Here is a 27,899-nt window from a genome sequence, read left to right as displayed (position 1 = left end):
TTTTCATCTGCATCAACCAGCATGATTTTTTTTTTCCAGTCACGAGACCAATTTTCCACCGCGTCGCTGACAGCTCGCGTGCGTATTGGGCCCGAGTGTTTTGCGTGTGGCCGTAGAGCGCTCCTGTGACGTCTGTGGACTGTTGTTGATTTTTCTATTTGCCAATCAATCGATATTTCCTGCCCATTGCTCCCTCACAAGCGCAACCATAGGGAAATCTTTGCGGCACTCCACTTTGTTGCAAACCGCGAACAAACGGAATGAGGATGGGCTAGGGGACAGGTGACAAAGGAAAAGCCGTTTTGCGGACGCGTTTCAACCGGCAGTTTTCCGCACCCCAACTCCGACAAAGTTTGCCCTTGAAGAGATTCCCGCGAAGGGAAACCGATCGATAATTAGGGCAAAGGGAAGGGATGTAATGTCGGTCCGTCTAGGGTCTAAGGGATACGGGAGCGCGAAGGGTTTATTGGTTTTGGTACGTGTGTGTGTGTGTGAGTGTATGCATCCATCGGTGCAGACAAAATAAAACGGGAAAAAAGGGTTGGCTTAAGGGCAACGCATGGAATCTCGGAGGGCCGCCGAGTGTGTGTAAAAGAGATGCGGCTACAAACGAATCCAAAAGTAATGGAATGTTCTAGAAACTTACAGATTGTATGGAAAGTTTGGCATATAAATGAATGAGAGGCATGCAGCAATGCTACTGATTACCGGCTCTCCTGACTTATATTAAGTACAAGGGTGAACATACAAGTTTATTGAAAAAATATTACAAGAAAAGTCAGTTCATTTTTTTTGCAAATTTGTGCCTTTTATTAGCTCCTTTTCGAAGGTTTCTTTCTCTTTCTCTCTCCGAATATTCAATCTGAATCCAATTTTATGTGAGAGAAGTCGTTTGGTCGAGTTGTGAAATTCACAACGTTCTCTGCTTCTCTTCTGTAACCGAGTGCAATTTTGGCTATGTTACTTGCTCACGTTTCTGTCAGGACGTAAAGAGAAGGTCAAGGAAGGATACAGGATTTTAGTACGTACAAAATCAGCTGTTCAACTATGATTGCTGTGAAGTTGTCTATTTTCCCACCAATCGGCCGAATTTCCTAGATAAGACGGGAAAATACCGATCAAATCCAAAGTCCCAAGGGGGTGTAATGATGTGTAGAAAAAGCAATATAGATAGCACTTGCCAACCTCCCTATGTGGCTGTGATTAGATATGAATAATTAAAAGCACGAGACATGCTGTTGTCGATATGTCCGATAATATCCGTACTTGCCCCGAGGGGGGTCTTTTCTCTGCTAAAAGTTCGATAAAGATATTGGTACGAAAGAAGTGATTCAATTGGTTGATACATCTCGTCTCGGGTTTGGGAGAGTATTGCTAGTGACAGTTGCCCTTAGGGCATGCGAGTCGAAGCCACAGTAATTAACCCTGACGGCTGTTCTTCGACTTGCATCTTCAGTTAGTACAAGCTAGTTCGATCTTTGCGTGTTTTTCATAATAGATAGATTCTACTTCTTCGCCTTGGCTCAATCTTCTATAGGCCACGGCGGCCATCTAATGGCTTACTAGACTTGCGGATACCACTTAGATGGATAGCCAAGTTTTCACACACTACGATCCAGATCTGATTTGATCCCCAGTACTGCCGTGTGAAGACTGACGCTGTTGGCGACTTACCACGAAGCCACCCGTGGATAGTGATGGATAGACTTTGCAAAATTTGGACTCAAATACAACTCTACCCTTGCAAATGCAAAGATCAGTATTCAAAAGTGGCCGTGAATCCTAACCATCTTCATGACAACTTAATTGTAAACTTGTTCTAGAAACCACGAGAACAAAACAAACATCAGGAACATAAAAAAAGTAAAAGAGCATATAACGTAACTTGAAAACGTATAAGCACACTTTACGATCGCTGCCCTGGCGTAGCTCCTTTTTGAAGGTGCAATAAATCTTTTACAGCCCATAATCTTCATCATTCCCAGCTGTCCGCGGGATGTTATCCTTCGACCCGTAGAGTAGATTCGATAGGGAAAAGGAGTACTTTGCAAACCGAAAACGAAACAAACAAAATTACGAGCAAAAAATACAAATCGTATTCATCAAATCAAACTGCAGACAAAACATAGGGCAAGATGCGAGTCCACTTTTTTTTCGCTTCGCATCGCTTGCTGTGGACAAGTTCCTAAGCTTTTAATTGTGGGGCTGGGGCATGACCGCGAGCTAACCTTGGCATGGTGGCATGGTGGGGCTGCAGGACAATTGGTATACCCCTTGATGTCTTCCTTGAGACGCTGACATGTTGAGAAAAATGGCGTGCACGTTGCAAAAACGTGAACAGAATCATACTGCTGCTGCTACTTGTCTCCAACGAACGTGTCGAACAAAAAAAAAAAAGGTCCGTCATTTTCCATACCTAGTTTTTTCATCTTTTTAATTTTTCTGCTTCATAGAAGAGTGATGCGGCCGATGATTGGCAAAGGGCCAGCAAAGAAAGTGTGCAAATGTTGTGCCAATCCGGAGGTTAACGAACTTTGGAAGCCAAAGCGCGTTCTGTGTATGTTTTGCATCGGAGACGTTGAGAATTTGATGTCTGAGTCTGGGTTGCAAAATAAATTATTCAAGCGTCGTCTACACCACCCAAACGTCTGCGCGATTTATTGATCTAACAGCAACAGCAGGTGAAACTATGTTTAATGTTCAATGCGTGGATGTATGATATCTCGGTCGTTTGGCTGAAAAAAGACAACTCTTCTTATGCTCAGTGAGATGGTAACGTTATGTCAAATCTTTTGGAGCTCGCTTGTTGATAACGGTCGAATCCATGGAAGCGTCCCAATGTCATATCAATTATCCTAACGCAGTCGCAAGTGGCACCGTTTGGGATAGAATTGATAATTTTATTGTCTGTTGTGCAGCGACACGAACCGGAGTCGTAAAGGAAATTGATGAAAATTTAGATTTATTCGATAAATTACCGTTTTTTTTTCCATAATTGGACATAAACTGGTAAAGTTGGCTGGACAGTATGAGAGGTCCTTGTTTTCTCTTCTTGTTAACGATATTATATTTTCAAAAAGTTAAAAAAAAAATACAAAATTAACCTTCTCTTTCATTCTCTTCGTTGTAGGATGATGCAGTAGTTTTGCAAGTTCATTTTAATGATTATTCGTCTGCTAATGAAACCTGCCACATTTGTTGTGAAATTAATCCATCTCATGTGCTACGACAAGCAGCTTATCTACGTAGTTTGGAGAATCAAATGTTGGATTGGATGGGGCACTAGGAAGACGATAATAGCAGCACAACGCAGCTTCTCCAATGCACTCGATGTCGTACATTTTCCCGTGCGCGCAACAGACTGGAAATTGCATAAGTTTGTGCAAATAACAGACGTACAAACAAATCTGTTTCGTCGGGATGGATGGATAACATCCACCCGCTCAACCATACCGCTCGATCGTCGTGTTCACTGGTGTTTACGCTACATTTTGATTGAGTTATACGCCGGTTTTTTTTTTTACCGTCCCGCGTAACCAACGCGAGACGCGACAGCGATGCGACAACATTCCACGTGTACTGGTGGGAGTGTACGATATAGGAAGTTAAGGAGGAGCTCAGTAGATTGAGGATGATTAAACCCGATTCCGTCAAGCGTGTGACGAGTTCGTATGTAAATGCGCCATTGAAGGTAGAAAACAAGAGTTACATCACTCAGCTGACAACAATTGAACTTATAAAAATTGGAGTACAGCTAATAGACCGGAATTCTATCATGTGACATTCATGGGATGTGCATCTCTTAAAATTTGCGACACTCCAGCAAACTCTCACAGTTTTCGCTTCAAACCCGTCTCATATGCTTTCACCTGATTGTGAAATGTTCCTTTTCCTCTTAGAAAATGAGCGACGCTGCGAACGTGTTTTCGAACACAGTAATTAACAGATGCTTGCGAAATGTGTCATTTACCATGCTTGTGACCTCGTTGAAACGTGATAATAATTCATGAACGTGCATCGATTTTAAAACTAGCCACGATTGGCTGTTTAAACAAAGTCTGAGAGGATTAATTTATCCCCAAAAGTATCCAAAGCGTATTTCAACATATGTTGAAAATTTCCGTTCTTCAATTTTTTAAGTTTCTCGCATCTTTCGGTCTTTAATACTACACTGAATGTCTGGTGAAGAGTCGGATCGCACCACCGTATTGGTGCAGCCGTATGTTTCGTTGCAAGTGCTCTCACCATCACTCGAACGGGTAAAGGGTGGAAGAACCGGCTTCTTTGCCGGCCGGCCGGCACTTTTCACTGCCGTTCGCCGTTAATAGTGCCCCAGGAACGAGATTTGTCTAGACGAAGACAACTGTATGACTTCCCACAACGCACGCTGGCCTTCTGGCTACTGACATGTCTCGTGTAGTGTTTGTACCGTGGCTATTGCTTAAAATAGAGCCACTCTTTACTTTTGGTTAGAAGAGCATTCATCTTCTTCATGTCGTGCTCTAGTTGGGGTGCGCTGTCTACCGTACCGCCCCACCATCAGGTGTAGGACCGGTTTTTACCTTCAGATGATTGGAGCCCCCATCACTCATTGAACAACTTCATTCTGTCCATCCCGAGATGATGCTGCGGGAGTTCAATGGCTGCAAGAGAAAAGGTTATTGAACACAGTGAGCGGGGATGGGATTCAATTCAGCCAAGGTTGAAGAAAGTGGGAGTTTTTGCGATTGCTCAACCCTGTCGAATTGTGCTCGGAATTATCTGTTCCGATCAGGTCCGATTCAACTAATTAGCTTCTCGTGATAATGAGAAAAGCTCGATAAGATGCTAATCTTCTAACGTGTGTTACGCGTGCTTTACGAGCGGCACAACCACTCTCGGAATAGTCTCGTGCTACTCATAGTCGAATGGCGCCTCCTGCAGTAAAGTACGTTCGACCGACTGACCGACCTGCACTGCACGAGGCACTGTGAATGTGCCGGTGACCAATGGGGAGCTAAACCGGTCTATTTGCCGTTTTCTTATACTCTCGCTCTCCGACCACTTATCGGTCGCGGGACCATGAGAGCGGTGGTGTGGCCGTACGATAGTAGCGAATCCCCATTCGCTCTGCGCATCAGTAGACCGGAATTGGAACGAGGGTTGCTCGAGATGCAGCACGCACTCGGCTTCATTGTTCACTGGCAACGCTCGAACTTGACGGTTGTGTCGCTCTTCTGACTCTATGCGCGAGTATACACACGTGTGCTTATATACGGACACATCGGTTTATATTCTCCCAAAAGTTGTGTAGTGTTCCTTCTACGCTCGGTTACATTCTTTTTCTTATGCAAGTAAGTTAGAAGAAGAGTAAAATTTGGACCATGTCCGCATGTGGTGTGTGTGTGTGTGCGTGGTGAAATTGTGATCCGACAAAAGAATGCTCCATCTCACAGCACTTCCTGTGCCCATCACGCTGGATTTCTTTTGCGTTGATTCTCCAAGACTTGCGCCAATTGGAAGACCTTCAGAGGAGATGTGTTCGCGCTACCCCCTCATGTGCCAAAATGGAAAAGCGAGAAATGAGAGCGCGCATGTTGAGCGTGTTTCGCGGACGGAAATAGATTTCGTTACCCTCGGGTCAGCTTTATTCGACCGCGTTCGTCACTGCTCCTCCATCCGGAGTTCACAAATCGTCACGAGACTTTGAATACGAAACGGTGGGGGTAATGTTGAGGAGTTAAAAGGGGGAAGAGTTCGCGAAGGGATGGTGTGTAGAGCTGGGTGGAGCACGATTCTTCCCCCCATGAAAGAAGTCATCCCAACACCATCGTTGTTAAGGCTTTTTTTTTGTATTTGCAGTACGTTCTCCTCGGTTAGTAGTTGTGTGTTGACGCTCAGAAAAGAATTATTCTGGCGGCATAGCACGTTTTGCATATTTTTTTTTACCACGATGTGCGCTTAAAGTGCGTCGCGGTCGATCGAGGGTGCATACGTTAGAAATGTTGGAACCAGCCGGCTTTTGGTTGATTGTATTGGACTTTGATCCGTAACCGACGTATGGAGTAATGGAAAAGCTGGGATATGATTTTTTTTTTGTCGATAAAAGATGACAAATATTTCAGAGAATGTCGACTACTCCAATTACGCGTGAGTAAGCGAGGCCCGAACAAGAGATTGTTGAGTTAATTTCTTATCAAAAATGCTGACTGGCCTGGGCCCGTTGATGGATCGGATCGGTTAGACTTGGTGTTGTTAGTATCTGGAATATGTTCGTTTGTGTGTGGGTCAGGACTGGAATTGTGCTTCACATTGCAATTGAAGCCCGAGAGGAAAAGAAAAACAAACCTCCATGTGATTGTGTGTATTTATTAATCGCATTTTCCCCACCCTACACTTTGGTAGAGTAGTACAGGGTAGCAGAAGCAAAGCTGCGGACGAAACATGATATCATTGCGATAAATTTAATACTTTTATTACGCCATTTGTGTGCCTTCGCAGCAGTGGCAGAGTCGTGGCAAGAGGCACGCGTTCATGGAAGCCCGGGAGTTTAAACTATGTTGTGGAATTTTCCATTACGATTTGAAAGGTGCTCTTTATCAACTTGATGTTTGGACGGATAGGATTTGAATTTTGAAGAAGTAAATTCGAAGATGGAGCAAAGGAATCTTCACAGTTTTGCTTAGGCATCGATCGATGCACAAGTGTGTTCGATCTTTTTCTGCAAATTAATCATCCTATTTTTGGACGGCGGCACTGACGTTGCGAAATGGCACATTGCACGCTACTAAGCAATCCCGTTAATTGACGCACCTACCTCCTAACGGCATAGTGCAGTTATATGCAGTTTTTCAAGCGTGTCGCTGTCGATGAATGGTGTTTTATTTATTGTGCTCGTATGGTTCCTAATGGTCAACACGTGCATGGGTTGTGTTCGCTGCAAGTAGGAATGTAAATAATTGCTTACTTATTTCGACTTTCTTCCTCCTATGCGGTCGTTTGTGTTTGTGGCGGAGAGTAAGTTTAAGTGCTGTTTAAATAAGTACACTGAAATAGGGCCTCCGACAAGCCACGTTAACGATAAACAAGCTCTCGTTAACTCTGTGTCTGGTAATGAGCTATACAATGTTAGAAAATATATTTTAATCTTGTTTTAAATTCCATCAGGATCGGTTTGTTGATCGCTTCAAGAGAGATGATCTGCTGTGCACCGTCGCATACTCTTGTCCCGCATATGTTTATAGTAATCGTATCAACCAGTGTTCACTCCCATCTCCCAAGTTTAGCAACAGTTCCGTAAACGAATAAAATGCACAGCAAAGTTGTGTTCCGCCTCCCGTCTTTCCTGATATCCCTGTGAGTGTGAGCCCTGCCTAAGTCCTACCAACAGCGCCGGTGCACGAGAAGAGTGCTATTTCAATCCTTATCGGCACGTGCTTCACTCAATGCCACTGTGGCGCTGGTGCACAGCTGACCCGTGAAAGAAGGAAATAATTGTCGGTGCGGAGCGGTGTCGATGATAACCTGCCCGTAAGCTACCCACACTCACCTACCCACCGCTCCAGAACGTACTATCGTTCGAGGATAGTACGACGGAATCTGGGGCAAAGTACCTTTTCTCGTACGTTTAGCTTAGCAATTGGCATTCAGTTTAATCGGTCCAACTTCTCTCGGGCTGGTTCAGTGCCAGTTTGCGCTCTGAACCATTGGTCAAACGGAGCTAATGATCCCGCTAATGAGCCATTAATATTCACTTAACGAAAGGGCGCGCATACGAATCTCCAATCGGCGTGGAAGAGTATATGAAATTGTGTGATTTAAAGAAATTTGTGACTTCCGAGAGACATGATCTGTTCGACTTTTTTTAAGGGTCAAATCGTCAAATTAATTGGTGTCCAGATATTTCATAATGAGCTAATTTTCCTTGTTTTTCGTTATTTATTGCAGCATACAACACGTTAATCTCGTGCTCCTGTATCATCGCATCAACATCCTCAGTCTTCCGTGAGTTTACTACTGCAGCAGTGCTGTAGTCCTCATAGTAGTCTCAAGAATCTTGAATATAGTAAGTGTTTCGATAGACTTCGCAGTTCGGCAGATACCACAGATATCAAGTGAAATTTTGTACCTAGTACATCGGATTGTTAAACTCAGTCTATAAGTGCGTTCTCTGTCAGTTATTTGACAATCTTATACCTATCTTATATCATACCAAGTGTAAGCTTCGTTAAATCAAACCGTAAAAAACGATTTTTGCAGTGAAAGTGTGAAATTAGTAGGGAGTGCAACACACGATCAGTGTAGTGCGTTTGTTTGTGCTGTGCATCTCTAGTGTGACTATCAGAGCTTTTAAGTGAAATCTTCCACCGCCCGGTTTAAACAAATTTCACCCCTAAGCTTGCCGTTTAGAATGGCCCCACCCAACAATGAGTGTACGTATGAAGTAATCAACAATGTCGCCGCTTCGGAGGAGCTGGCCCAACGATCTACCGAAAACGACGAGATGCGCAAGATGCAGATGGCATGGGAAACTCCGGCCGCTCAAGGGCTTTACGATCCACAGAACGAGCACGAGGCCTGTGGCGTTGGTTTCATCGTGTCGATCGAAGGCAAACCGAACCATAAGGTACGTACCGTGTGGTTTCATCTCTTTCCAAACAAACAAACATCTTACCTTCGCATGCTCGTTCTCTTTTCAGATCCTGCGCGATGCACAAACGCTTGCCATACGCATGAACCATCGAGGTGCGTGCGCCTGTGATAACGATACCGGCGATGGTGCAGGTGTTTGTACTTCGATTCCGCATCAGTTGTATGCCAAGGAGCTGTAAGTGTTTTTGTTAATTGATGGCGCCACACGCCACACTCAGTTCATTAAGCTTTACCCCTAAGTTGACGAGATGATACCCGGTACACGGAGCAGTTGATGTTAGTTTTGCGCGTAGTGTGTCTTCTTACCCCGACATCCATCCGGGGGGGGATTTATTGCGTCGTTTGCTACGGTGCATAGTCTTTGGAATTCCAGAATGATTCGCGCTCTCAGTCTCAGGGTTGTGCTAGCCTGGTGCGGAATTCATTTGCCTCTTGCGCAATAACCTGGTCACGTTCCATCCATACCGGTTTAAATGGGATTTTAGAATGAGTGGACCACTATAACGAGGTATTTTTATTACCTTGTGTGTTTGTGATTTTTTTTTGTGATAATGTTGGAAAAAAGAATTTTGTTCGTCCTCCTTTTAACGAGTTTGCTACAATCTCTACTATAGAATAGTTTGAAAAGATTGCAGATTGCTCTTGTCTGTATTTGCACAGAGCTCGATTGTCCTAGGACGATTAAATCATTAATTAATGCCTTAATTAAATTGACTGCACCAAAGCTGTATGTTTGTTCGTCCACTGTCATCAGTAAATTCTTGCCATACTCAAACTGGTTGACGGTTTCTCGTAGAAGGTAATCGTTAAAGGAAGAGCAATTTCGAACCGGTTTAGTTTCCTTCTGTCGCATTTTATAAATCTGCCTTTTGAGTTAAATTTTTTTTTAATTTGAGACAATTGTCTGATCATTATTGTATTATAAAGATATAATTTTTTTCGTAAAGATTTAAATAATTTATTAAGTCTTGATTTATTCATTATTAAGGTGACAAAATAGTCACCGTTTCGTATGTGCTTACAGTTTGCCACTCAACTAATTCGATGCCGTTCGCCTTCTAATGACATTGCCGGAGTGTTTAGCAGCAAAACCACCAGCCACCAGAGATGCAATTAATTTTATCCATGATTCGCATTTAATCAGTGCTGTTTTCCGTCACACTCTGTTTTCTTCTCGGCTTTGTAACATTTGAGCATCCTCTCTGGTTCTGTCTCTATTTCTCATACATATATCCTTAGGCGTCATTCGATCGGATTTGATTCGATTAAATGTTAATATGATACCGGGGGGCATCATTGGTCCTTGGCAGTATCGAAGGTTCCTATTAATTTAGGTTTGCTAGTTATGATCTACGATGGTGGTGGTGGGTCTGGGTGCTCTGGGCACTGGGTTAGTTGTGTGACTTCGAATTCTCGAAGCAAAATGAATTGACGCATGTTCGTATTTTTTCCGTGGGTTTTGAAGTGTCTAGCAATGATGGATATTTGCGACAAAAGCTCTTATTTTTAATTTGCTTCTGGTTGAAGGTTAAAAAAAGAGCATCTAAACTTTCGATAATGACAGACGAATGAACCTTTTTATTTTAAATTTGAAATTTTTGCACCGAAACAACAAGTGGTTGAAAAAGTAGATGGTAAATTCTCATCTTTTTCGTATTCGTTGTATTGATACGTTTTGCCGTGAAGCCGATTTAACTTGATGATGTCGTAAAGAGACCGTCTGTTGGTTTTTGCCGCATTGTTGTTGGTCTATTCAAAAGGTTTTTGGTGTCCTACTCAATGTGGGATGGAAATGAACGTCGTTAAACTTAAATCACGCCCGGGTTCAAGGATTTTGCTTTTGTAATGACAAAACAAATATGAATATTTTTTTTTGTTGCAAAAAAATACTATTTTTAAATCGCTCACAAACAAATCACGAAAGGTGCACGTGCGCGTGATTAATTTGTTTTCTCACTAGGCAGGAAAGAACGTGCTCCCCGAGTGGTATGATGTGAAATTGAAAGTAGAGGATCTTGTTGAAATGAACGCAACTTGAACCCAAAAACTGTATTGCAGCAATAGATTTTTTTTTAGCTGATAAATTTCCATTCGTCACAGTCGTAATTGGACAGGCGCATGGGACAACTAGACAATTGATAAGAACATTCGATGAGTTTGACAGATTTGTGTCTATTACGATGGGTCTTGCACAAGTTGCCTGATGTCGGTACCGTCGTTTAGGTGGTCAAACAAAAACGTGTGAATGATTGATTGATAAGAGCGTGATAGATTTGTCTCGCTTCAAACTAGCATCTGTTGTGTTGTTGTTTGTTGGACATTTGTTTGCCTATTGGAGCATCAGAAGCAAGAAAACAGCGTAATAGGAATCGTCCGATAGTAGAAACGAATATTAACTTACTGAAAGCCAATATTGCATCATTCGCATTAAAATTTGTGAGGCGTAATCGAGTTCTCTCTCTTAAGCTTTCTGTTTTTCCAACACACTATTCAGACCTATGGTAGGATGTTAGCTGCTTTTGCTTACCAGTCATTATATTAAAACCTTTCAGCTGGCAATTATTCTGCTAAAGCTCACTACCAACATGGGAAGCCACTTGTTTCGGCCAAATCTTGCCATTAATTAGAACGAAATGTTTTTAATTGCACTTTGCTCTCACCCAGCACGTGCCAAGACACCATGGTTCGAAGCAGCCGCACATATCGTTGCTTCAATTGGCAGCAAAAAGTCGGAAATAGACGCTTTCGAGCCAACAGAACAGCGCCGCCTTGCGTTTTGTATTTTTGTTGTTTAGACGAATAAATGAGCGGTAACATACGCAAATCAGCAGACGATCAACATGCTTCTCTGATCGGTGGTACTAAATCACCAAAGACACACAGAAAGCTGGGGGTGTTTGGTGCTGTTGTAGCGCACACGTTTTGCAGACACAAGACGATCACGTTCAGCTGACGTCGCACGGTTTGAAGACAACATATTTTTAAACTATAATTACCATCTTTCCTCGACAAGTGTGTGTGTGTGTGTGCGCAACCACCCGTTCTATCGTCTTGTAGATGACGGAAAGATCCGTACGGCCGCGCGGTAGTGGGTGTTTTTCAAACGTTTTTATTTTTCACTTTTGCTCTGCAGTATTTTGCCGAGTAGAGTTATTTTTCGAATTTCCGAGCGGATCTCCCATGTTATGACTGTTATTTTCATCGTTTTGCATGGTGTGTTTTGAACAAATAATTACCACTACCCGTCACACGATGATCGCCCACAAGTTCTAAATAACAGTTTAAGGTTGGGGTTGTGGTTGTGTATTTTTTTAACAGGCCTTGTACGAGTTTATTTACAACATCGTACCACAAGCGGGTAGCAGCATGAAGGTTGAAGAAATCAGTTTGGAACGATTATGGTTGAATTGAAGACTTTTAGTTGCGGTTTGAGACTTGTAATCTTGTATGGTTACAGTTAATTCCACGCTCAATTAAATAATGGTAAAATTTTCCTTCTAACGAGTACAACCTCCTTTAATGAGCATTTAGATTTCAAAAAACATTTGGTTTAACAGTGGGGAGTTTGCCATAAGTCTAAACTTTTCATACGGCTAGACCTTTAAAGGATCTTCTTGTTGGCTATTAGATAGTTGGCTCACGCCGATCATCTAATGGCTTACAAGATTTTGCTGATATCCGTGGTTGGATAGTCAGTCCTCACAAACATGCAACTTTTATGTAAGGATCTCTTACACACCAAGAGGTACTCGTCGTAGAACGGGCAACACCCTAAAAAAAATCTATCGTGCAAGGAGCTGTCACAATGAGCTCAAAAGTATCGAAGAGTAAATTTCAAAATTAATTCAACTGCTTTCTTCAGATAAAAAAAAATATTGAAATTTACAATCTCTGTGGTTGAATACGATATAAATGTCGAAAAATGAATGAACCTTTGAGGCATAATTTTACCTCAACCTCTTCCTGTTATACCTAATATGCTTAATATGCTCTGAACTGATACTGCTTCTACGTTTCAGATATAGCACAATCGTACCAGCTGCTTTGGAACATCACGCTTTTAGTATTGTGTGAATTGTATATACAAATAATACAAAAACAACACAACAATCTAAACGCGTCCCCCACATAGAGTGGTATTCGTTTGTTCTACTGCAACACATCGGGCAAAATCACCGCCTCATAACGAAGAGAGATAGAGAGAAAGAGAGACCCTCCCACAGGGGTTTTATGAATGCACGAGCAGTTAACGCCGCGGAATGCGCAGAGGACGGCAATCAGAATCACGCACGTAGCGCGTGATCGCGCATTTGCGTCTTCCCGATGTCGCGGTTTTTTTATTGTTATTACCCGGTGTCGCTCAAACCGAATCTCTATTGCTTTGCCGCTGCCGGTCGGAGCTAGCTTCTCTTATCGTCGTAAGTGCCGGGATCTCTCGCCAGTGTGGTAAATTAATGGCAATGAAAGTACATCAAGAATGCAAACGAAGTTCACTAGATTTTTTTGTGGTAGTTGTTGCACGCCATTAAGGTAATGCACGATTGGCAAGGTATGCATCGCAAAAGGTACTGCCCAAAAATTTGTTGACCAAAATATTGTTTTATTATCCTGTCAGAAATGGGACTTGACATGCTGCGTTTGACGGTGGGAAAGGACGGTGACACGAAAAAAGGAGGAATCAAAGACACCCTCAAAGACTCGTGATTTTCAAAACAACTTTGTTTGTATCTCAAGATGCTTATAACTGTTTCATTGGACGGTTTTTTAGCACATCTGTACAGATAAAAAAGCTGCTTCGTCTATCGTCAAGGATGTCGTCGTTAGCGGTGTGAAATGGTCTGTGACATGTCCGAGCATTTAATTTTTGGAGCAACGTATTGTTTTCCTCTTTCATTATATTGCAACGCAAAACCCTGTGCCTGTGGGACGCCGATGACAAGATGAGGTCGTTCATCTTCGATTTTTGTCAATTGCAGTCTTAGTACACAATCTACTCTGGTCCTCCGTTATGTAACTATTGATTTTGAAAAAAATTATGCGCGCAATGTCCGTCGAACAATAAGCTACTTGGCACTAAAATGAGTCACGAGTTTATTAAAAATAGAAACTCGTTGTTTACTTAAGTCATAACTTCGACTCTGTATGCATAATTACGTGACGCACGCAATTTCACAACCAATCGTAAATTGGCAGTAGCTCCAGAATCCATCCCAGACACGGTTACATTAACGAAGGTGCCAATTGCTTAAAACAACGCGTTTCCTCGGCCTATCATTAGCATCCTTCGATATCCAACGAGCAGAGAGGTTTTGCGGACAGTAGTTTTTTTTTTTTTTTTTTTTTTTGGCAGATAGTATGCAAACCTGGGTTTTCATTATAGTTTTCTCCATCAAAGGCACTCGGTACCGACACCATAGGACACACGTTCAGTCATACGTGTAATGCATGCAAAATGGAGAGCAAGGTCAGCTCAATGCCGTCAAGACTATCGATAGCGAAGGCGATCTACTCGCCGTTCGGAAACTGTACAGTAGCGACAGATAATCGGTGATAATGATCTTCAGTCGATAACGAAACGATCACGAAAGGATGAATCAATTTCTATTCACCTTTACTCCGGTTCCGTAACCTTCCTCTGATAGTGAGGTTTTCGGGTTGCTGTTTCCATTATCCCCATGTGAAGTACAATCAGCTTTGCTAATGATTACGATGGGCGCAAGAATTATGAAAAAGTGATTTATGCTCCACAATCCAATAAAGCAAAATTCTTGTCTATACACAGGATCCGGAATTCTGGCAAACGTTAATAGCGACTTTAAAGTTCACGTGTAAAAGTCGTGAGTTTCTTGAGGGGGGAGAGTATAACGAAAGAGTGGCAACCATTGCAGCACCAGTGTCGTAAGAAGCGATTATGATAAGAAAGCGTGCAGGGAATGCGAACTGAATGAAATGCCGCTAACGTTTAACCGCCTAGAACTGGTGTTCTACTCAAGGGGTTTGAACCCGCTCAGCTCCTCCATACGAAACATTTTATTGAGGCTAATTATTTTGATAAATTTCAACACATGAGCAATGAGACGGCCTGCAAGATTATCAGTATCAAGCGAAATTTGGACGAAGATCGTGTCAGTTGATTCATAAAAAACGAGTACGGAATTCTGACGATTCCTTGTGATTATTTTGGACAGTTGCAAAATTTATTGAGAATGATGCAAGAAAACATTTCATTTTGTTGACATACGATGGCTAGTCCATGTATTGCTTAAAATATATGTACCAATCAAATATGTAATTCACGATTGGGAACGGTATCTCCAAGTCTCAGACGACTTATTGATGTCTTAATTGAAAAACAAATATTTACGAGAAGGAGGGAAAGTCTAAGGATTGAATTGAATTTTTCTTCGTAAATTCTCAAGTTCAGGAGCTTCACAAGAACATAACGAGATGCTCCACGACATCTTTCTTTTTGAAACTTTCGAAACGAAACTTAAGTTTCCTACAGCTGCAACGCAAGTCTTTTTCTTCGGTGCAGCTGTTTTCTGGATCATTCCTCTCATCATACTACAACTCCTCCAACTGGTATTATAATGTAAGAAATGTAAATCTGAACTTACGTCAGCGAATAATAAATATCTCAAAGGTGACAACGCCTCGCATTCGTAGGTTAATGACATATATGATGCATTGCATGAGCAAGCTGCTATCCGACAGTATCATGATATGGTACGTGCCCCACAAAAAGCCGAGATAAAGTAATGGAAAATTTTCAAAATATAACTCGTTAACAGACATTTACCGCTGACGTGTTCTGGCTGACCGAAAATGTAAAATATGAACGCGAGACACATCAGAGATTAAATTCCTGCTGCTTACTTTTTCACGTACATGTTCAATGAGTGAGGTGTGATGCCCATTATTTGAAGCCATCCTGAACCAAGGGAGAAAGAGGGTGGTCATTTGCGTCAATTGTTATACTTACGTTCTGCCTCACATGTGGCGCTTTTGTAAATAAAGCAGATCCACAACAACTTCATCCCTTCTGTTGATAACTATGATGCAAGATGCTTCACGAAGAGTGCATTCGTTCGAGACGATCTAATCGCAGAAGAGTTTGTGACGTCAGAAGAGTAGATTGTTATTTACTGATTTCAGCTATGATTCTGATGATATGATTATCGCCACTGTAAACGTGAAAAGATTTATTTTATTGTTCATTCATAAATCTATTTTATATCAATTAAAAATGATATGACAATATTTTAACAGTACTGAAAGTATAATAGGGACAGGAGTATAAGGTGCAGGATTAACGGATCACGAATCATTCCGCCTTATTTCACAGGGCTTCTTATGGCATTGAACTTCCCACTTTTGGCCGTTACGCCACAGGCATCTTTTATCTGGATAAGAATTCGCACGAGGAGGCGGAAAAAGAGTTTAACTCGCTGGCTGAAAGTCTCGGCATTCAGGTGATCTACTGGCGCGATGTTCCCACCAACCAGGAGGCAGTCGGCGCAGTGGCACGCAAAAGTGAACCTCTGTCCCGCCAGGTGTTTGTGACCGCCGACGTTGACGAGGAAACGTTCAAGCGACAGGTATGTGAAATTAGTAGTCCAACGTTTAGTAACGAAATGTTTCTAATGTCCCTCTGTAACCTATCTCCCTTTAGGTATTCATTTTGCGCAAGCGTGCGACGCACGAGCTGCAGCGTCCGGGCCGTCGTTTCTACATCTGCTCACTTGCACCGAAAACGATCGTTTACAAAGGTCTGTTTACCTCGGACCAGCTGTGGGAATACTACCTTGATTTGAAGAATCCCGATTTTCTCACCTATCTGGCGCTGGTACACACGCGCTTCAGCACTAACACTTTCCCATCATGGGAGCGGGCTCACCCATTGCGTGTGTTGGCTCACAATGGCGAAATCAATACGCTTCGCGGTAATGTGAACCTGATGAAGGCTCGCGAAGGTGTTATGAAGAGCGAGCAGTATGGTGACGAGCTGAAGAAGCTGTATCCGGTGGTCGAGCCAAACCTATCCGATTCCGGTTCGTGTGACTGTGTGCTCGAATTTTTGACCCAAGTCGGAAATCGATCGCTGCCTGAAGTAAGTCATTGTAGCCTTGAAAGAAGGGTTAGGTACTTAATCTTCTGCATGATTTTTGCCGTTACAGGCCGTCATGACGATGGTGCCAGAAGCGTGGCAGAACGATCGTACGATGTCGCAGGAAAAGCGAGACTTCTATCACTGGTCCGCATGCGTGATGGAACCGTGGGACGGTCCGGCATTGATTTCCTTTACTGATGGGCGCTACATCGGTGCCATTCTCGATCGTAACGGTTTGCGTCCGTCTCGCTTCTACGTGACCCGGGACAACCTGCTCATCATGGCATCGGAAGTCGGCGTTTACGACGTAGATCCCAAAGACGTTACGCTAAAGGTAGAATCATTGTGTACTTATGCGGTTTTTCTTTTTGTAGATTCGTTTAAAACATGCTCTCATAAATACAAATCGAATCGAAATGCCTCCACCACTACCATCATCACCACCACCACCATCTCCACACACACGTCAGACAATCGTATATCATACCACGACGTTAAACGGGTGACGACGGAACCCTCCCCGAAGAACCCGATTGATGTGAGAGGGACGGACAGTGTATGTCAACGAAAGGAACGTATCAACTGAACACCCACGGCACACAGTGCTTTTTGACGTCATCGATTCATTTTCACACCGATTGTTGGTCAATCGCCATCGGCGTGCCATGTGCCAGCGTTGAGCATAAGAGCAAACATTGTCCAAGTTCGTCTGGCAACGCCAAGAGAAGTGATAATTGGCCTTCGAAAAGAATCATGTTATGAAATAACTATGCCACATATGTACCACTACGACATCGATGTCCAAAATGGACGCTAAATACGCTCAAAGTCGCCACATAAACAAAGAAGAAGAAGTATTTTCCCAAGAGATTATCCAAAGAATCTGGGGCAAAAAATACTGTGCCGAAAATGCGTAAATACCTCTGTATGTGTGTGTGTGTGGAAAACGGAGTGGATGTATGTATGTGGCTGGGTTCGCGCGCTCGTCTCTGTTCCCTTGGTGTGGTACCGGTGGATTCCAAGTCTTCCCGTCCCGTTATTCGATGGGAATGTCCTGGGACAAGTGAGCGGTAATGCTTCTCACCCGTAGCTCTTAAGGCATTTTCATTTCTAGTCTTGTATGTTTTTTTCTCTTCTTATTATTCAAGTTAACCAAGTTTCGTCCGAGATCGTCACGATCGCGTTTCCTTCCGCTTCATCTCCGTGTTCCGTCTGTTGCGTGTGCATCATACAATCGCATACACACACTCAAACACATAATAAGCGCTATGTAGGAACAGCCATGTTTGCAAGTGCAAGAAGAAAGCCATCATACAGAGCGATTCCGCGCGTATTCCTAATACATGGGCTATAGCGAGCCTCACTCATTCGAATAAGAAAAAAAAAAGATCACACATGTCAAGATATCATCATCATGCACAAAGGCAAACACATTCTTCTTCCGTGACGTGTTTCGATAGGCAAACTCTGTTGTGCTTCCCTCCCCGAAAAAACAGTTGCCAACTTTTCTAATCATACCAATGTTTCCCTATTCTTTTCCCTTGTAAAATCGCATCTGCATACGACTCTCTCTATCTCCTACCTACTGCGCTCAATTCCACGTGCACATTGCACATTCACCATCGATGGCAACGGCGGACGACATATTTGCTGGATTGCACGTAAATTGAATATAATTTCATAACTTAAACATTTGCAACACTTCTTCTTCGGTCGTCGAATCTCTGTGAATCCTTGTGAATGTGCGTTTGTCGTCTAATATACAGAGCCGCCTGAAGCCGGGTCGTATGCTGCTGGTGGACACGGAGCAAAAGGCGCTGATACAGGACATCGAGCTGAAGTCGGAAATTGCCAAGTCTCGGCCGCACAGCGAATGGCTGAAGGAACAGGTAAGGAAGAATATGGGAATAATTTGTTTCTGGGTTTGTGTGTGTGTTTTTTCCAGCGCAGATTTGCCTACAGGAATAAGCGAAGAGTGGAAGGAACATGGCTGCTGTTTACCGACTGCTAACAGGAATGATTTCCAAGAAAACGAAAATGTACACCTGAGTTTCTGTTTCTTATTCCAACTGCAAATATTTCCGATATCTTTCTACTTCCTGGTATACATGTATAGTTCTGGTTCATTAGGTCGTAAAAATAGCACCAACTAACATTCAATCATTTATCATTACCGCATATTGGATTTTCCTTGTTCGTTGAAAACCTCCATATATCTAATTCTTTTGAATAGTGGCGTATCATTTTCATGGAAACAATTCGGCACATTTACTAATCTTTACAACTTATTTTCTTTTCTCTTTTCTCTTTCTTTCCCTCTTATTGCGACATGCAACAATTCTTCACCTCTCAAAAATCTGTACTTGCCCACCTTATTATATCCATCGAACTATAATTGGTGATTTATTTGTGTATCGATTATTCGTGTATCCTTGTTCCGTTTGTTCATGTTTAAACAATCCTCGATATGGTTTTGCGTGTGTCTGTTTATTTTAAAAATCATCCTACCATTAATTCATGTTACATCATTAACCTTTTTGCGCGGGATATGTTTTGGGAAATGTTTACAATAACGCTAACTTATCACAACACAACCCTACGTCATGTAATGTTATCACGGAATGCCTATACAACAAAAAATATTGTATGCCCAAATACAACAAACTCAACTACAAAAATTAAACAATCGTCACCTTGTTGCAACATCATCATGACACTACAGATGGTAAGTGGATTTAAAATTTAATCAGTTATCAGCCCTCCTAAGCTGTTGAGTGTGCGCTATACTTGCAATTTACTCTCATGCTTTATGCTTGTTTTTGTTAAGGGCTTTTTTTTGTATACTTTGGATATGGTTGCAGCGTACCCTCGGATAATCCGAGATCAATAATCATGCAACGCTTCTTAATTAACGGTAGATAGAAATGTTATGTTAAAAAAACTAGCTTTTTCTCCGCTCTTTTTGCGATGTTTAATTACACATATACTAGCTTAGGATAGCGACAGTTTAAAAAAAACTCCCAGTTTTCATTTTAGCTTGAATCTCCCATTGAAGATGCATGCTCCAAAAATTGCACCCCCTTTCCGAACATGTTTTTAAATTCTCTATGGTTAGCATTGGTTATGGCAGACGTCACGTGATATTCAAGTCTATGGTACAAAAATAAATGCATAATAATTTCATATTTTGTCGAAAAGAAACCAATTTTCGACTGGTACTTAATACTCAATTTTTCCTCATAAGTCAAGCTCAGACCAATACAGAATAATGGTTTTAGAAAAGGTGATTACAGGAAACGAGGACACCGAGTAAAGTACAGGGATCTGCCAGTCGTTACCGTGTTGTTTTCAAATTGATATTTTCATCCATATATCACCCCGTCAGGAGCGTCTTGTGTGATCCCATTTCTGATTCTCCCATGACTTTAATTTACTTACATAATTACAAGATAGTTCAATCCTGCCTTTGTAGTGATACCGTCACGATGGGATACGATACTGATTCCAACGTTTTGATAATGTAAACGAGACGATGAATAGGTCCATCGAAAGAAAATGTATTTGTTAGTCATTATATGTTGAATGTTTTACCTTATTTGTTTGTCCCTTGTCGATAAAACAATTTTATTTGCGTATGTGCTATATTTTAGGTACCTTTTGTCTGTAATATAAGTGCTAGATTTTTGTGTAAAAGTGTGTGTATTATTTATTAAAACCTTTGTTTTTAAATACCACTTTTTCTAGGTTTTCTAATTCCTGCCGTGTTTAGTGTGATGCTTTTGTTGTATTACATTCTTTCTTTATTTAGCTTTGTAAACCATGTATTTCGATGTATAATGATGTTTTAAATCGCCATTTTTCAGATTACTATGGATGAAATTCGCGAAGCAGCTGGAAACTCTAATGGAACGATCCAAACGATCGCGAATGGTGACAACAATCAGCTTGCAGAAAAGAAGGGCATTCTCGATCCACGCCTGCAGCTGTACGGTTACACAACGGAAACGATTCACATGCTGTTGCTGCCGATGATCAAGAACAAGAAGGAAGCATTGGGCTCCATGGGTAACGATGCGCCGCTCGCTTGTCTGTCGGCGTTCCAACCGTTGCCGTACGAATACTTCAAGCAGCTGTTTGCGCAGGTCACCAACCCACCGATCGATCCATTCCGGTAAGTCTAAGTTTCTTTTCGATGATATACTTGTCAAATATATTGGACGAGGATAGGAAATTCTCGGAAACTAGAAAAGTGGAAATAAATTAAAGCGCTGATTAACGGAATCATCTAAAAAATAAACATTTGATAGTTTTTAATAACCAATGAAATTTTTGTGTGTCATGTATAAAACCCCGGGATGAGAAATTTTCAGTCATCTTTCTGAAATGAAAGTTTCCGATGAGTGAAACTTGCTATAGTTTACAAGCGCTTTTAGAACTCTCTCACTATCAATATTCTTACACAAAGACGTTATATTCGATATTACTGTATGTCTGAAATACAATAAATGTTTAATGTGCTATCCTTTGTTTTTCTTTTCAGTGAAAAAATCATCATGTCGCTACAGTGCCCGGTCGGGCCGGAGGCAAACCTACTGGTGGCCTCACCCTCGCAGGTACATCGCATCTGGTTGGATAATCCGATCCTAAGCATTCCAGATGCTGAAGTTCTGAAACGGAACCAGCATCGCGGATGGAAAACTAAGGTTCTCGATATTACATTCCCAGCGAACGAGGGTCCACCGGGTTACATAAACGGGTTGCGACGCGTCTGTACCGATGCATATGCGGCCGCCCAGAATGGCTACCAGCTGCTGGTGCTTTCGGATCGGAACGCGAGTGCCGAACGCGCCCCAATTTCGTCCCTGCTTGCCCTTGGGGCGGTCCATCATCATCTCATCGAGACGCGCCAGCGCATGAAGGTTGGCCTAATCGTGGAAACGGCCGAAGCGCGCGAAGTACACCACATCTGCGTACTGCTCGGTTACGGTGCCGACGCCATCTGTCCCTATCTGGTGTTTGAGATGGCAGGAGCACTGCGTGACGAGTGCGTACTGGATCCATCATTGACCGATGATGCCATTTACCGAGCGTATGCAACGGCTGTCGAAACCGGTATATTGAAGGTGATGGCCAAAATGGGTATCTCCACGCTGCAATCCTACAAGGGTGCGCAGATTTTCGAAGCCGTCGGCATGGGTGCCGATGTGATTGATTTGTGCTTCCGTGGAACGCAGTCACGCATTGGCGGTGTAACGCTGGAGGTGTTGGCTCGTGAAGGCCTCGAGCGGCACGAGCTGGTGCACGGCACGAACCATGCCGATGCGAAAATTCTGCGCAATCCCGGTCAATTCCATTGGCGTGCCGGTGGTGAAGGTCACATCAATGAGCCGGGTGCGATCGCCGCCCTGCAGGAAGCAGCAGTCAACGAGAGCAAGGGTGCATACGGGACCTTCCGCGATACGACCATGCGCAGTGTGCAGCTGTGCACACTTCGCGGTCAGTTGGAGTTTGTTAAGGGTCGTCCACGCGTAGAACTGTCAGAGGTAGAACCCGCCAGCGAGATTGTGAAACGCTTCGCTACCGGTGCAATGAGCTTTGGCAGTATTTCGCTCGAAGCGCACCAAACGCTTGCTATCTCAATGAACCGCATCGGAGGCAAGAGCAACACGGGCGAAGGTGGTGAAAATGCGGATCGTTACATGAACCAGGATCCGCAGCACAATCGTCGTTCGGCCATCAAGCAGGTCGCTTCGGGTCGATTCGGCGTTACGGCGGCGTATATTGCGAATGCTGATGATTTGCAGATCAAGATGGCACAGGGTGCCAAACCGGGTGAGGGTGGAGAGTTGCCTGGGTACAAGGTATCGCAGGACATTGCGGACACGCGCCACTCGGTGCCGGGTGTGGGCTTGATTTCACCTCCACCGCATCACGACATTTACTCGATCGAAGATTTGGCTGAGTTGATTTACGATCTGAAGTGTGCTAATCCTAAGGCACGCATTAGCGTAAAGCTCGTCTCGGAGGTTGGAGTTGGCGTGGTTGCGTCCGGTGTGGCGAAGGGCAAGGCGGAACATATCGTGATCTCTGGTCATGACGGTGGTACTGGTGCTAGTAGCTGGACCGGCATTAAATCGGCTGGTTTGCCATGGGAGCTGGGAATCGCCGAAACGCATCAGGTGCTTGTGCTTAACGATCTTCGGTCAAGGTAAGGTAAAGCTAGCAATTAAGGATACGCCAAGAGTGCACTGAGCGAAAAGCGCAGCGAGCGAAGAGTTCACTGAGCGAGAAACGCACTGAACGGTTTGCGAACAGCGCTATATGCACTTAAAATTGCGCTCAGTTCGTTCTTCGCTTTTTGTTCAGAGCGCTCTTCGGTCAGTGCACTTTTCATTCAGTGCATTCAGCACGCTCTATTGACAGCAATTGGCTCAATGTTGAGCTACCTCGCGCTCACCGCTCTCCGAGGTGAGCGTGGGCGGTTCGCTCCGATCAGTCAAAATAGCTGCATGACCCAAGACTATTCAATAAAAAAAATATTCGTTTTAGACATGCAAACGCTATTTCCTTCAAGTTCTATAAATCGCTGAAATTATTTTAATTCAAGCAACATTCACTATTATCTTCTTATTACTTTTGCAGAGTGGTCGTCCAAGCTGATGGACAGCTGCGTACCGGCTTCGATGTTGTAGTCGCAGCATTGCTCGGTGCCGATGAGTTTGGCTTCAGTACTGCACCTTTGATCGTGATGGGATGTACGATGATGCGCAAGTGTCACCTGAACACTTGCCCGGTTGGTATTGCGACCCAAGATCCCGTACTACGAGCGAAATTCGCCGGCAAACCGGAACACGTGATCAATTACTTCTTCATGCTTGCCGAAGAGATTCGCGAGATTATGGCTGGGCTCGGTCTGCGCCGTTTCCAGGAGCTGATCGGTCGTACAGACCTGCTGAAGGTACGCGAAACGGTTTCATACAAAGCATCACTGCTCGATCTACAGACGCTGCTGAAGAGTGCTTTGGACTTGCGTCCCGGCACGAACATCGTCGGTGGTTCGTTGCGTCAGGACTTTGTGCTGGAGAAACGTGCCGATAATGAGCTGATTAAAAACACGATGGGTGTAATCGAGGGCACGGAAACGCACAAGACGATCGAAATGCGAATCAACAACGAAGAACGTGCGTTCTCGAGCACCCTGAGCTATGAGATCGCTCGGCGTTATGGCGATGCGGGTCTACCGGAGGGACGTTCGATCAACATCAATCTGACCGGATCGGCTGGTCAGAGCTTCGGTGCGTTCCTGGTAAAGGGCGTCAAAATGACCCTGCAGGGCGATGCTAACGATTACGTCGGTAAAAGCCTTTCCGGAGGTACGATCGTAATTCGTCCACCGGAAGGCACTACGTTCGAATCGCACCTGAACGTGATCGTCGGTAATGTGTGTCTGTACGGTGCTACCTCAGGGCGCGCTTTCTTCCGTGGCATAGCAGCGGAACGTTTCTGTGTGCGCAACTCCGGCGTAACGGCCGTTGTGGAGGGTGTCGGTGATCACGGTTGCGAATACATGACGGGTGGAATGGTAGTTATTCTGGGTCTGACTGGACGTAACTTTGCCGCCGGTATGTCTGGTGGAATTGCGTATGTACTCGACACGGACGGAACCTTCCGTTCGAAGGTGAATCCGGGCATGGTGGAACTGCTCGGACTGGAGTTGGATGAAGACCGTCAAACGGTTAAGGATTTGCTACAGGAGTTTGTTAACGAAACCGGTTCGGAAGTGGCAAAGGAACTACTTTCGAAGTGGCCCGAACCGTGTCAACAGTTTGTAAAGGTCTTCCCGTACGAATATCAGAAGGCATTGCGTGCATTGAAGGAGAAAACGGTAGCAAAGGCAGCCATCACAGCCAACGGTCATCCGAAGGAACCGCAAGTGAAGGACATCGAGGAATCGATCCAGGACGGACAGTTGGCAAAGAAAAAGCTCGACCAGGTGTTGGACAAAACGCGTGGCTTCATCAAGTACAAGCGGGAAACGTCCGTCTACCGTAACGCGGCCGAGCGTCAGCAGGACTGGAAGGAGGTGTTCAACTTCCCGCACGTTCGCTCGAACCTCAAGGTGCAGGCGGCCCGCTGCATGGAGTGTGGTGTTCCATTCTGTCAGTCGAACTCGCACGGCTGTCCGCTCGGAAACATAATTCCCAAGTGGAACGATCTCGTGTTCAATGGAAACTGGCGCGAGGCTATTAACCAGCTGCTGCAGACGAACAACTTCCCCGAGTTTACCGGTCGCGTCTGTCCGGCACCGTGTGAGGGTGCCTGTGTGCTCGGTATCTCCGAACCGGCCGTTACGATCAAAAACATCGAGTGTGCGATCATCGACCATGCGTTTGAGCAGGGTTGGATAACGCCACAGGTACCGCACGTCCGAACTGGCAAACGTGTCGCAGTCGTTGGTTCGGGTCCGGCTGGCTTAGCAGCTGCACAGCAGCTGAATAAGGCTGGCCACCAGGTAACGGTGTTCGAGCGTAACGATCGTCCCGGTGGTCTGCTGCAGTACGGCATTCCAACGATGAAGCTGTCCAAGGCCGTGGTACAGCGCCGGCTTGATCTAATGGCTGCAGAAGGCATCGAGTTCCGGTGCAACGTGCACATCGGTCGTGATGTAATGGGTTCGCAACTGGAGAAGGAGTATGATGCGGTACTGTTTACGACCGGTGCTACATGGCCGCGTGACTTGAACCTGCCGAACCGTGACCTAAAGGGTATTCACTTCGCGATGGAGTTCCTGGAAGCGAGCCAGAAGAAGCTGAACGGTGCCCGTCCGGAATGGATTTCAGCCGAGGGCAAGGATGTGATCGTGATCGGTGGTGGCGATACTGGATGTGATTGTATCGCTACGTCATTGCGCCAGGGAGCTAAATCGATTACGACGTTTGAGATTCTACCCATTCCGTCGGAGAAGCGTGCCCAGGACAATCCGTGGCCACAGTGGCCTCGCATTTTCCGGTAGGTTTTATTTGTTCAGTGTGAAGTAAACAGTTTCAGTGTGAACACTAATCCATAGTGTTGTGCTGGACTAGACTAGAATGGACTAGAATCGCTAGATTTCACTAGTTTTTTTGGTTTCAAAATCAAAGTATCATAATTTCACCGAGCAAATTTACGTTCACTCGATCACCAAATGAACGTTTAGGGACCGCCTTTTAGCCTTTTTTCTAGAAAACCGTTTGAATTTAAATTTTATTCATTATCCTATCGATTTTCCCTCCCTTTTTTCAGTGTCGACTACGGGCACGAAGAGGTACGTGTAAAGTGGGGCAAGGATCCACGCCAATATTCCACCACAACCAAGGAGTTTGTTAGCGATGGCAATGGAAACATCAAGGGCGTCAACACGGTGCAGGTCGAATGGACGAAAACACCCACCGGCCAGTGGAGCATGAAGGAGGTGCCCGGATCGGAGAAATACTATCCGGCCGATATGATCCTGCTAGCCATGGGCTTCTTGGGTCCGGAAAAGCAAGCACCTACCGAAATGAGTAAGTTAAAGACCTCAACCCAGCTGACGGGGAGAAACAGAAAAGTAATGTTTTTTTTTTTTTTGCATTCATTGCAGACTTGGATTTGGATGGACGAGGCAACATTAAGACAACAATTGGAATGTATGGAACGGCCAATCCAAAAGTTTTCGCTGCCGGTGATTGTCGCAGAGGCCAATCGCTCGTAGTGTGGGCCATTTCCGAGGGCCGACAAGCAGCTAGACAGATCGACACCTATCTCATGGGCAAACCGAGTGCTCTTCCTGGTCCCGGTGGTGTCATCGATACTACCCGTTCTCCGATCGCAGTTAACGCCTAAATGAAACACAATTTCATGTGAACTCGTGCTTTTGATAACAACAGCCCGTCTTCTCCGGGGAGGTACTTGGATCAATTTTTTGTGAGCCGATAAATTAAGAAGAAACGTCAGCTTTTTCGTTGATTGTTGTCGGAAAAAAATGTCCAAGATGTTGCATATTTATTACGATACGAGAGTAAGCTTATTTCTTACTTGCTATTGTTGCGCATAAGATGGGTCTCGCCTTTTGTTCTGTATGCGTAGTTGAACGCAGTGACGAACCTAGTGTCTAGAAGCACACATACTCAAGCATATATGTTCTGAGATATCTAAGTACGACATCGCGCAAAATGGTCGGTAAATGTTAAGTAAAAAAGGGAAACAGATGAACAATTTATATGTTCATGAATTAATTTGGGTACCAGTTATCTGCTACTGCTGCAAATGCACATCATCCTATGGAAATGGGACACAGTGAAAACAAACAAATAATAGGCTGTTTCTTTTAGGCAGGGAAAAAGCTAGTAAATTTAGCCGCAGTTGGAACCGGTGATGGGCGAATCCGATGCATTATTCGAAGAGAGATTATAAACGAAGGTGATGAGACACATTGCATTACCTTCTGATTTCGTCATTCCTGTGCTTATATATACGTACACAACACACAGACACACTTTTATTGCTACACTTTTTAATTGTTTCCGTTTGAGCGCGATTCAACGTACACGTCGCTATTTTTTTCGATCAATTTTTTTCTCATCGCCCGTCACCGTCCTCCGATAGTCGATATTGTTCATGGCAGTAAAAAGTGCATTTTAAAGAACATAATCGTAGAATGAAATCGAATCCACCCATATGTCAAAACCGGCTGCTACCATAAAATGGTGATGAGAGACGTTTAATCATCAATAGTGGTTTTGTTTAGAATTTAACGGCACAGCGACGGGTCTACAGACAGGGGCAGGTGTCTGATAATAGGAAGGAAGGATATGTCGATCAGATTAATTTATTTTCTTTTTTTTCCTCACACCTATAAGCGCACAAAAGTGCAATAAACTAATGAACTTAGCCTGGGAAGCAGCGTATCTGTGGCACGGCCTTGCCGCGTCAACACGTGCTCTCCATCTGGCCCACAAAAGCAAAACAGTGTATTAAGGAAAGGAAAACTATTAATTTCCTTTGTTTTACCGTTAAATACCGATGATTAAGATTGCTTTTGTGTTTTACCTTTTAACCAGTAAGAAAGGATAGACTGTCGAAGGCGAGGGTAGGAGCAGCGACATGTGAAATCTGTTAAGCTAAGCTGTGTTCTAGCGTT

At 43.9% G+C, this 27,899-nt stretch overlaps 2 protein-coding genes across 7 annotated transcripts in view; one reads left to right on the top strand and one right to left on the bottom strand.

The window, feature by feature from the left end:
• Positions 1-27,899, bottom strand: part of LOC126561502 (2-oxoglutarate dehydrogenase complex component E1) — a 189,470-nt gene that overhangs the window by 117,284 nt on the left and 44,287 nt on the right. The gene's annotated exons all lie outside the window — the stretch shown is intronic.
• Positions 8,350-26,602, top strand: LOC126561286 (uncharacterized). Its single transcript, XM_050217315.1, has 11 exons — positions 8,350-8,605; positions 8,679-8,806; positions 15,977-16,229; positions 16,304-16,741; positions 16,809-17,075; positions 18,508-18,630; positions 20,605-20,912; positions 21,282-22,949; positions 23,384-25,750; positions 26,024-26,283; positions 26,361-26,602. The coding sequence occupies exons 1-11, from the start codon at positions 8,390-8,392 to the stop codon at positions 26,600-26,602; spliced, it is 6,270 nt and encodes a 2,089-aa protein (XP_050073272.1). The 5' UTR covers positions 8,350-8,389.

This window comes from Anopheles maculipalpis, chromosome 3RL, assembly GCF_943734695.1.
Source record: "Anopheles maculipalpis chromosome 3RL, idAnoMacuDA_375_x, whole genome shotgun sequence".
Lineage (NCBI taxonomy): Eukaryota > Metazoa > Arthropoda > Insecta > Diptera > Culicidae > Anopheles > Anopheles maculipalpis.
This window is presented reverse-complemented; position numbering and strand designations above follow the sequence as displayed.